The 12,572-nt window shown below is 42.4% G+C and overlaps 1 protein-coding gene across 1 annotated transcript in view; it reads right to left on the reverse strand.

Moving 5' to 3' along the window:
* The window catches only part of CHAT (choline O-acetyltransferase), a 320,287-nt gene that overhangs the window by 236,600 nt on the left and 71,115 nt on the right, over positions 1 to 12,572 (reverse strand). Inside the window, exon 3 of the mRNA XM_078641120.1 lies at positions 4,811 to 4,864. Within this exon, the coding sequence (XP_078497246.1) occupies positions 4,811 to 4,864 (54 nt within the window). The remainder of the gene's footprint in view (positions 1 to 4,810; positions 4,865 to 12,572) is intronic.

The following is a 12,572-nucleotide window of genomic DNA, read 5'->3' on the forward strand; positions in this document are numbered from 1 at the left end:
AAGTTTACAAGCACCAGTAAAGCCGCCCTGCGTGGCTTTATGTGTGCTCATAATTCTCTCCCCATTTCACGCAACACGTTGCATGTTAGGGCTGTGACATGGGTGTTTCTGTGGATGTTCCCATGCAACACCTATGCCCACTGATGCATTTCCAGATTTACGAGCAATCGTAAATCTGGAAATGCGTCCGAATGCTACGCCACCCCCAGGGGTGGCCTTGGGAGGCGCAACGCAGAGAAATGTTTTTATTTCTCCTAGTTTTTTCCTCTTTCAATGTATGCTGCTGTCTACAGCACGCATTGGAAGAGGAAATGACCTCTGTATTATTTTTGTGCAGGAAGGTGCCCCTTCATGCACAAAAACAATCTCTTCGTGACGCAGGCACCCTGCACCATGGTGCAAGGATGCCTGCACCGCCCCATGGCAGTAATTTGTGCTCCAGCGCAGGGAAAGGCACAGAGATGCGAAATGTTGTTGTAAATATGTTGCATCCCTGTGCCTCGAAACGAACAAAGCGACAGGCAGCAAAAAAAACTTGCGGCACCGCGCTGCGTTAGTTTATTCATAAATAAGCCCATCAATGTGGATCAGTGCGCTTCTGCACTGTCACTGACCCTGCCAAAAGGGCATGAAAGACCTGAAATGTGATCATACATGCAAAGCTGTTCTGAACAGGGACCCCCAGAATACATTTGGCCCAGGGCCCCCAAAATCCTTAAGATGTCCCTGCTTTCAGCATCAATTGCTCCTCGGTCCTATCCTGTTAATATCTTGAGTCCCTCACTTCCGGGCCTTTAAACATAAACTGACCCTAATCCCCCACGATAATCATCAGCACTCGTAGAAACGATTGAGAATGTTTTCCTTGAGCTAGAAGAACATTATTGTTGTTGCCCTAACCACACTTAACACTTCTGTCAATAGGTGACCAGTTCACGCTTTCTGGAATGTTCCACACTGGCTCCTGTAAGCGACACCCCTTTAGTAGGTTGGAGTCCGACCTCATGCGATGCAGGTGTTTTGTTTCTACATAAATTATCCGGGCCTGCCATTCATCAGGCGCCTGTCCCCCCAGGGCTTGCCTGTTCCACTGTCGCACGTGCACAGTGAGGGGGGCTTGCAGTAACCAATCAGAGGGTGGCTGAGGTTCTAACGCATGCACCGGTAAGAAATACCATTCCCGTTTATGATTTCCTTGTACATGATGGCGAAACCACAGGGCGCCCGAAATTTTTTTGAAAAGCTGACAATGTGTGACTTCCCCAGGCCTTTTTAGAACGACCCTTCGGCATCTGTTCTGCTCACTCTTCAAATCTTTACATTAATAGCTGTTACACTTCCACATGCATCTGTCCAAGGCCTACTTTATGTTCACGAAGCAAAGACTATATTGCATGTCTAAGACGAAAGTTTTTTTGTTGATTAGTCTCCAAAAACTAGATTCTCTAGCTACTGTTGTCTTTCCCTGTCCCTTTTTTGTTCCTCGCAGTCTTAATTGATTTTTGCATTGCTTCATTTGCATCTTAGCAAGGTTTTGTTTGTGAAGAGAAATTGTACTTTTTGCAATGGTATAATGAAACGCGCAGTGTCAAAAGGACTCAGCAGAGGCTGGCAGGGCGCGTGGTAAACAGCTCCCGAACATCAATTAGCTTTGGTGGTACTGCAAAATCTTCATAAACTGGAGGCCTGCCTCGGCGTCAGTAGTGGGAGACTGTGTCGCGACCGACTTTGGGAAAGTTGAGGCCAAAGGCAGTGTAGTTCCATACAGATCCTTTACCTCCTCCTCTAACATATATAACATTGTACAGGCTCAAAGAGGACAATTGAAGGGAGGTATAATGGAAACAATCTAATAAGTGAGGTATGAATAAAGTAGAAGGGATAGCAGGTTCCTGCAGATGTGTGATTCAGGAACACAGGATAACATTTGGTGAGGGGTGCTCTGAGGTGCAGTAAGGTGCTTCTCCACACAAAGTAAAAGGACCACCCCTCCCAGCATGAGTTATGAGGGCAAAATGAACAAAAAGAATGTAAAAAAGGCCTGGGGGAGAGAGAGGCAATCATAGAACCAGACTAAGAAAGTAAGTACAGTGGAAGGTGTTGAAGCAGGTAGAGATTTGGGCATACGATGGGGCCCTGGAAGCAGGGCCGGGTTTAGCGCTGACGGTGCCTGATGCAACAATCCTTTTTGGCACCTCTCCACCCCCTATGACCTCCCAATTGGATTCCCTCACTATCACCCGGCAAAAGTGCCCCTCATATCTCCATAGCCCCTCTCTCAAATACATTTTAATTGCTTTGAAGTGCTAGTAAAGTCTGGCTTTACTAATCCACTCAGCTATACACATAAAATACAGATCTGTTCTTTTCAGTAGGAATATTAACCCCCTGCGTGCGCTACTTAATGGCGAGTTAAAACTGCCACTAGACAAAACTCCGATCTCTCTCTTTAGCAGGTAATATTAATCACAAGATTTAGCTCGACATTTTTTATTGCTGCCTGAAAGTTGGCTGCACAAGGAACTCTGCAGCTGGTGCTTTAAAATTGTGAGTATTGCTAAACACAGCACCCCCCCCCAAGGGCAGTGCCCCCCCCCCCCAGGTCAGCACCTAGTGCGGCCGCACCAGTCGCACTGCCCTGAAGCCTGCCCTGCCTGGAAGTCCTTCTACCCCATTGTCACTTATGCTTCTGTATAGAAGTTACAATCCTCAGAGTCTTTGACCAAGAATTGCTTGATGGAAACATTTGGTCATCAAGTGGCAGAAAAATATCTGCAACACTCCGGAAAAAGATACAACTAAGCACATCATTTTGTTTCGGAGAGTCTCTGAACCATGCAAGGGCCTATTAACCCCTTCCACGCTCATGACGAGCTGGGCTCGTCATGAGGTAGCCTCCTGCTGCGCTGATGACGAGCCCAGCTCGTCATGTAACATGTGTTTTTGTTGTTTCCAGCACACAGCGGGAAAATGCATAGCATTGATGTGGTTAAATCATGGTACACCTGCCAAAGCTTTCCTCTTTTTACAAGTCTACCAGGAACCTTCTTCAATAGCATTCCACAAAATTGGCCACCATATTTATAGAAGACGTAAGCAATAGGGACAGTCCCTTGAAGTTCAGGACCCATGATTTAGAAATACCCAAATTCCAGTTTGGGAACAGGAACAATGCATATGATCTTTGGTTTCTGAAAGTTTAACTGTTTAAGGGAGCCTTGGACACTGGAATTGCATAAATGGATGTAGCGATCAAGGTGCACCAATTTGGAGTGTCTTCTCATATTTTTTAATATGGTTATCTGCTCACATTCTGGCCATAGATGTGTCTTTCGCATACTCATCATATAGGTGTCTCTTCACATTCTAATGATGCTGCCTCCCTCGCCTACTGGCAATAGATGTGTACCCTCACATGAAGCTATCCTTTGGCAGCCTATAATAAAATGGACCATCTACTCTGCTGAACCCCTGTGACCATGGGTTAGGGGTTCCGGCACTTTTTGGGACTGGAGCTGCTCATTTCCTAACAATGACATCCAGCAAATACGGAGGACCACATCCTCCAACCATCATGGAATGGGATTTGCACGGTTCTCATGGCCTCAGCCCTATCGCGACTCATATTTAAAACTTTCATACTGCCTCAGCTACCCTGAATGACCTTTGACAATGAAGTTCAAACTGTGGCGGTCGACAGCTTGTCAAAGGACTGAAGGCTAGTCTGACAAATTCGTCAAACATCTCAACCACATCCTCCATTCAATGAAAGCCAATGCCTCTGCTTAAAGAAAGCTACACTTGAAGAACTCATTCCCTGCAGAAACAGCGAGACCCACTTCCCCTATCGCCCTGGATGCTTCCACGTCTGTGGTATAGAAAGCAAGAAACCTCAAGGTTATTTTTATTTCTGACGTGTAAGTTATACCGCAGGCAAATGCTACTGGCCATGGTGCCGCCTTCCAAGTTGTCAAGCTTAGGAAGCTACTGCTTCTCCCATGGATGGACCATCAAGCAGAAAAATAAGATCTCTGATTCTATCCATGATCGAATATTGTAACTTTGCCTATAATGGATTTCAATCAAAGACAAAAACCTTGAATATGCCTGGGATTGAAGAAGGTCAACCAGGGCTCTGATGTCTCCACATTGACTCTCAGTGGAGCATAGGGCTATGTCTATGCTGCTGCGCATCATGTACAAAGCATACCGGAAGAAGGCATAGCCTTATTAGTCTGCTATAACCTGAGAACTTAGATGCAGTCTCAGTTGGTAATTAAAGTAATAGACCCATCGCTCTCAAACATGCTCGACTATTTGTTGGAATCCTGCCAAAATGTTTCTCCTTCAAGTGGAACTTGAACATCACACTGTATAGGAAAGACTTTGGCGTATAGACTTTTAAGGTGGACTACCCATTCAAATGAGATATACCCCCTTCACCCTAGGATGACAGATAGAGCGTGGGCTTTCATACTGCCTGGTATCTCACCGGATCCACTTCCCCAGGCCCTGCCACCAATATCAGGAACCCAATCCTGTAACTTTACTGAAAAATATGCCGGAGCCATTGCTAGGTGGCGCCTTATGTCCATAAGTTAGCCTATATTCTCAAAATGCTTTCTGAGAGCAATTAATTTTTTATTAAAGCATAGTGCGGCACTATACAAAATGGCAAAATCAGTAAAGTTTGCAATCCCAAATTGCATTTAGTGCACAAAAGGGAAAAATCTTTTATGTACGGCACTTAATTTACATAACATTGTCCTTGTAACCCCCGCTAGCAACCTCAAACTCATAGTTTACTCACATGTCCAGTAGAGCTTTGTAATCGAGCACTCCTGAGATGAGGTTGGCAGAAAACCTTAGAAACACAAAAAAGGGACATGGGCAATTAATTATCTCACAGGTCTATAGAGGGATAATGACACGCAATTACACAAAAAAGACGAAATATGTGAACGCTATATGACAAATTAGCATTTTATATTGCATTGACAATTATGACGAAACCATCATAAGGCCCAAAACAAGCTGGCCGAAAAGTGGCTTGTTGTTCTCGTCGTCAAACCTCAAGGTACAGATTCTTTGTGGATGCTAGCTGTGGGTATCAGGAGTTGCAGACCACATAGGTTTTAATTGGCCACTCGTATTGCCAGCCTGTGACAAATGGCAGAATTCAGAACATCTGAGAATCCTGACCATAACCCTCGGTCTTATTACAGTCCTAACTCCAAATACCATCCTAATCACATCTACAACTACAACAATTAACCTAAACTTAAACTGAAGTCTAAATCTATCGTTAAAGGAAATACTTACCTCAACCAATACATTTCCTAACTGTACCGAGACCATGAGCCCAGCCCATGTGAGTCAATCCCACCGGGCTTGAGTCTCTACTATTAAAAAGGTATGATTGCAGTGTTAAGAATTTCTCCCACAGAACTTAAAATACAAATATGTAATTAGCAAATTTCTTCATCACATTTGTTATTCTAGTTTTCTTTATATTTGGTTTTATATAGTCACATAATGACTTTTCGTTCATATCTTACTGTACCGCAGAAGATGCACACTGATGGTTCATGTCCAATCGAAAGAGGACAGGGTTTCCTTAAGTGTTTACTACTGAACCATTTGTATGTAGCCACTGCAGCCTAAAAAAACTAGAAGAAACTGATTCTACCATACCTTGAAGAACCATAGATGGTTGGAAATAAAATAGTGGTACAGCAGTGGTCTGGTTTCCCCTTTAGGGGATTCTCTTGAACTCCCAGTTCTCATAACACTTGATTGGTGTATTTGATGGTATACAATTTTGGACAATAGAATCAAAATTTCCTCAATCTCTATTTGGAAATGTTTATTGGCAATCTTCATCCCATCATTTGTTCTATGCACTCAGAAGAAACCCTACACAAGTTTACTTGCCATCTATGTGCCTCTTCATGCTGCTGGGAGGAGAACATAACTCGTCTTATGAGTGTCATCATTCTGCCGGACTCTTATCAGCTAATCAGAAGTTGTAATAATCCTTAGATTAGTGAAGGGGAGTATCAATTCATGGGAAAGGAGAGATGAACCTAGGTTAAATGAAGACCACTGGCAAGCAATCACAACATTCCACACTGAGACCATTCCCAAGACAAAGAGAATGCACTACACCTGACGTGCAGTATCACAGATCATTTTATACCCTTCAATTGCCACAGTCATTTCACTTGTGTTTCACCACTGACAAATCTTAGAGTCAAATTCTATATCCCACTCCACTGTTAACAGCCACATCCCCTGAGAGATGAAAGTCAAGAGCTTACAAAGTGCTGTGTGTTGAATATCTACGGTTAACACCCCATGGACTGCCACCTCAGATATGGACATAGTGTGCATGTCCTCCCTTTTATAACTGTAGACCGGTCCATGCGTCCCTGTGCCACAATTTGGAGCCACCCTCAAATTGCCACTGTTACTCTAAGACTGACAACCTGAATAACCTCCTAATCTTGTCTTTGAAGTAGGATTTGGAGATTATCATCTAATCCTAGAGGTCAGAATATCATTTCCCAAGATTTGTATGTCAGTATATTATTGACAAAAATATGGTCTGCCATAAATATAGTGTCTTACATGAAGCATTCAAAAGTAACGTCCCAGTAAGTGCAGATTTTATATTATTATCGCCAATAGGTATTTTCCTGCTCACAACTGATCTATTTGATCATGAGAAGAAAGAGCTTCTGACAAAAGTAGAAGAAAAAACCGTCCTGGTTATGCTAACATATATATTAATTGTTTGTGCGGCGGGCTAGCCTTCCTTGCCTAGATTTAGGTCCTTTGACCACACCCTTGCATGCCACATGGGATTTCTCATTACTATGCTACCCATAACTTATTTATTATCATAACATCCTTCTCCGGAATTAGAAGTAGTAGACATGTTTTTGGAAGATAAAACATGTAGTAATTTCACATTGCACGCATGTTGATCATGCATATACTTATCCTTCAGGAACCGTGGCTAGGAGTAGGGGTTTTAGGATAAAATCTGCTTTTTTCGTGGGTTTCATAAAAATTATGAATCCTTCTATTGGAAGTTTTCTAGTTTTCCAGGATGTCTAGATGCAGGCGGTGTCTGAACAACTGAAGAATATATTCATCAGAAACACCTAAAAATTATGTCACAGATATTATATGAACTTCAAAGTGCATCATGATGAATACAAATTTCACATTGTTATTTGGTTGCACCAAAAATGCAAACATCCTCCACATTAAAGCATGCTTAAATAGTGGGGCGAAGTAACTCACAGGAAAGGGCACTTAAACAGATCGAAAACTGTTTTGACCTTTGAATGTGATGCTGAGAGCGCTTCAAAAATTCCCGTTGCCCTGAATTTAGCTGATGGATGTAAAGTGTAATTGGCGGCCATCTTGTGACTCGCCTACTCCTGCCCTTGTTTGATACATAGATATTCAAAATGGTAAAGCGTCAATCAGATGAGCACTCAGGGAAATGAACATGACTTCCCAGTGGAAGGCCTATCTGCAAAGAACTAGCTGGCGGCATGCCAGCCTCAGCAAATTAAATTAATGTTTATGATTGAGAACAGGCATCCATTAGAAGATTGGAAGCCACAGAGTGCAACATCTGAACAGTCAAAGAAGGCATAAGCCTCAAGGAACAAGAAGCGCTGACCTTCAACTTGGGTTTTAACCAGATACAAGGGCCATCAACAAACTTGTTACCTTTATTCCTTGACAGAATATTACGGTACAATGGTTAAAGTGAACAGGATTTTCGTAGACAGGAAGTAGTGGCGCTCAGCTAGTATTTACGTAAGGTATTAGGGTGGACACAATTGGTATGGTGCTGACAGGGAAGGGGAGACCCTCAAACCCCTTAAACTGTGAAGGAGAATCCAAAGACAAATACAAATAGCAGCAGACCCGCGCACTCATACAATATAACAATACATAGTGTAGATATGATTCGAAAGCAAATGCAACTAATCCAACGTTGAAGTCTTTTTCTTTCTTTAATCGGTCATCAAACAAAGAACACACAGCCAGCCGACACGTGTTTCATCAAAGAAACAGTGTTCTCCGATGCTTCAGGGCTCTGTGGCTGAATCCAAGATCAGTGATATCCCAACGCCGGTGATAATTCCGACCCGGTTAGGGTATATTAGGTCTTGGCGGAACAGTAGTTAATCCAGAATCAAAGTGCAAGCTAATAAATGAAAAGTGAGGTCCTGATGCGAGTACGGATAGAAGACAGGAATCCTCCCAACTGTCACTATTACGTGGCCCACTCCCGGTTTGAATCGTAGACGCCAGGCGCCTGAACTTCATCGGAGTAAAAATATTGGATAGCACGCACACGTGCATTACCGGGTTTGATCGGGGTCGAATATAATCCTCTACACGTGATAGCGACAGTTGGGAGGATTCCCTTCTTCTATCCGTACTGGCGTCAGGACCTACACTTTTCATTCATTAGCTCGCACTTTGATTCTGGATTAACTACTGTTCCGCCAAGACCTAATATACCCTAACCGGGTTGGAATTATCACAGGCGTTGGGATATCACTGATCTTGGATTCAGCCACAGAGCCCTGAAGAGTCGGAGAACACTGTTTCTCTGATGAAACACGTGTTGGCTGGCTGTGTGTTTTTTGTTTGATGACCGATTGAAGAAAGAAAAAATCTTCAACGTTGGATTGGTTGCATTTGCATTCGAATCATATCTACACTATGTATTGTAAGAATATTACCGTATTTAGTCCTTGTGTATATACTTATTTTCCACCCACTATGCATTTAGATGCAGTGGTTGGCATGGGTGGGGGTTTCTAGGGTATTTTTGACATCTTTTTTTATTTAGTGCTCTATCAATCTTCCCTCAATTACCCTTCTTTTCTGTCATAACGCCATTTCGTTTTTTAGTTGAAATGGGTCCACGATAATTAATAAAAAAGGAATGAACAACAAATAGTTCGAGCTGTTGGATTTATGCTGATTTTTATAGTTGTGCCACTGGATTAAGGCTAGCCTGGCTGGTGAGGGGTGATACCCCGAAATCAGTCCCCAGCTGCTTGTTTCTGGTCCAGGAAGGACCTGGCCTGGCAGTTCGGGCTGGACTGTTCCCATGAGGAGCAGGGTGAAGAATGATTTGCATATGGCTGTGTCCAAACTGGGTGGCGAAGTGAGCTAAAGAACAATGGATACAACCTAGGTCTGTTGACTGGTGGTGAGTGGTTGAAAAGTTTCAGGACTCTGTCCTTCATCTTGTTGTGTTTGCCTTAATTCCTATAGCAAACATAAACCATTACATGATCACCCTATATATTTTTCTATAGTTAAGAAAATTAAAATAATCTTCTTTTGTCCTGTCTATATCCATACCACCCCTCCCTGTCATATCTTCTACCTCATCATGTCTTTTGGTTAAAGTGAACCAGCTCCCCTGCTTGCTTCCCTGTAGTGTTCCCGTCCACTTCCTCTTGGTTATCATCTCAGTTGCAGTCTTCATGTGGTTTTGATTATGCAACAACGGACCAAATATGCAACACGGTTGACTGACTTACCCAGCAAAAAAGGCAACTATGCAGCATAATGCGGCATCGTTTCTGGCAATATTATTCTGTTACTTCATCATTTTAACACACATTAATACTACTTGGACAAAGTTTCACTCATTGCTACTTATTTAACACCGGAATATAGAAATCATCACTGAAAGATGACGAATTACCTTTACAAAGGAGCCATTGCTGATGGCACCACTAGTGGCGTGTTTCTAGTAACTTTTGATATGTTTGAGGCATGGATGTTGATTCACCAAAATGCTTGAGGTAGCTAAAGTACATCATATAACCTTTGACCTTACTGACATCACAGGAAGTGATATCATATGACCTTTGACTGATGATATGACAAGGGAACATTTACCTGATTTGTAGTAGGTTATGGATGTAAGTGAGTTTGACTTATAGGGGGGGAGGTCTGCGGGGGGGGGGGTATGCGGGGTTGTGAGATTCTCTCCTTTGAGAAAATAGTGAAAGAAACAGGCTCTAATAGTACATTTTAAAGCATAATTTTCACATAACTTTTCTAAAAAGCCATTGGCTCTGAAAAGACACTCATTAAATATTTCTAGTCCTTCCATGGTTTGCCAAGCAATTAAAACTCAACCGGCCCCATAAGTTGATCCCATTTTGTTTTTTACATTTCCTATGAGTACTCTCATATGTCAAAAATTACATCCATTGCTAGGGCTAGCACTTTGCCATTGATGTCCCTCTGCCGAAACATTACAAACAATGTGCCATATTTTTGCCAATGCTGCCGACCATATACTGTGACCCCTGAGTCTGATTCTGTGTCAACTTCCCTAACATTCTTTCCCACTCTCCTTACAGATGCCTCTTCTGGTCCAGTCAAACGCATTATCTTCAGTTCCATGTCACTTCTGCCACAGACCCAGACTGCCAACATTAAAGGTGATTTTGACTTTCAGGCTTCCTGCAGCACAGATCACCTTGTAGTCATAAGTCCCCAGTACCCACCATATAATATCCAGATAGAAGCATGCTGCTGTGAACTTTGAGGGACTTCCATAGGGATTATTTTCTGACGTTTCCTCTCGACTTGCAGTACTGTGTCTAAATCGGTGTCTTCAAATTAGAAACATTCTACCATCCTGTGCACCATTGAAATTATTGGAAGAGCCCAGCTGTGTCTCCCTCGCTCTCTCAGTCTCTCTCTGAACCCTTCCTCCTTCTTAGGTGAAAGAAAAAAGTACTACGAAGCAGGTCCTGTTGAGGTCAGGTTCTCTCAGGTCTTGTGCGATGTCAACAATAATTTAGCTGTGGACTTACAGACTAAACGCCAAGAAGCTGGTCTGTCCTCTAAAATGTTACACAATGCAAATTCCCTGGTATCACACTTAACAATAGGCTCAGACAGATCCAAGCATCAATGCTGTGGTAAAAGGTGGCTAGTCTAAATAATATTCTTGAATTCATTTAAGAATGTTATACCTAATGATCATCTAAAAAAACAATGCATGCATTAGTCATTTCACGGCTGTAATATGAGATTGCTCAACTCACTATCCTTCCTGTCGGTTAGGTGACCCCAGCTATACGCTATCCTTGAAAACTGCTGCGAGATTGTTAACAGTTGTGAAGACATTTGTTCTCATTATACAAGTACTAATCAAACTTAATTAGCTCCCTGTCCAGTCTTGTGGATACTCATGTCTGCCTATATCATTTTTAAGGTATTGAAACTTAACACACCTCGCTACATAGGGAAGATGCTCATGATATCAGGGAAATAGACGCATCATTGCAAGCCAAGTTATATTTTACTTAAAGGTAAACAATGAAATCAGACTTCCACGTTATTATGTTCTTTCTTTGTCTTCACCTCCAAGGTCTGGAGTGATATTCCTTTCAAATTAAGACTGGCCCCTTCCTATCTCTCTTTCAATACTCATCTGTAAAACTCACTTAGCTTTGACACAACTCCTGCTCCTCAACTTACATGTCTAATGACTTTTCAATTAATCATTGCCCTCTTATATATCAGAATCTTGATCCCTGGCCTAATGTAAATTAGGAACCTTGCTGCCCCCTAAGGGATACACTGATTGTTCACCACCACTAGGATATATTTAGGCAGCTTGTCACCCCAAATATCTTTTTAAGGAGGCATGCACCATTAAATACGGACTCTGCGCCCCCATGGGAAGTGTAATCACACTGCACCCCTCTCTGAAGGGGGACACGGGTTGCTTGGAGGACCCCATGAGAGGGGGTGCAGACTGAACCTTTTCCCACATTCCAAGGTATTATGGAAGCCTGTAGCACAAAGTCATGCAGTGTCGGTAAGCTCTGTGTATTTGAGCTGACCCTCTCCTGCACTGGTGCACACACTGGCAGTGTACACGTGTGCAGTTGGCCTTGCTATTTCTTTGGATTTCATGGCACTGGTGTGCACACTGCGCTGCACTCTGCACATAGGCAAATGGTACCTGGGTTCCAGACTCCATTATATGGCTCTTTTTCCTTTAATGGTACATCTGAGCTGCAGATTCTTCCTGGTCTAATGCATTAGAAAGTCACTTTTTCTTCCTAGAAAGGGTCAACAGCCTGTGCTGTGTAATGTGATTATTTTTTATAAGAATTGCATTACATTTTCGTTATTTGACCATATTGGGTTATTTTATTTCAGAAAAAGGTTTTAGATCAGTATGAAATACTTGAGTGAAAAATGCTTTAAGATTTTGAAAAAAGAAACCATTGCTGCCTACAAAAAATCTTTTAAAACCATTATACATTTCTTTTGTTTGGTTTGGACTCTATCTCATGTTCTCTCATAGTATGCATTTGGTCTGCTTTTTGGGACTATTTTAAGGTCTTTTTATTATGTAGCATAAACATAAAGCATATTCTGTCTTTAATGTTAAGTCAAAAACCGAGGAAGCAAGGCTTTCCAAATCTACCATTATATCATAAGTAACACAGTGTAGTAACTCCGCCCCAGGGCACGAACAAAACCTT

The sequence above is a fragment of the Lissotriton helveticus genome, chromosome 5_1 (assembly GCF_964261635.1).
Source record: "Lissotriton helveticus chromosome 5_1, aLisHel1.1, whole genome shotgun sequence".
Lineage (NCBI taxonomy): Eukaryota > Metazoa > Chordata > Amphibia > Caudata > Salamandridae > Lissotriton > Lissotriton helveticus.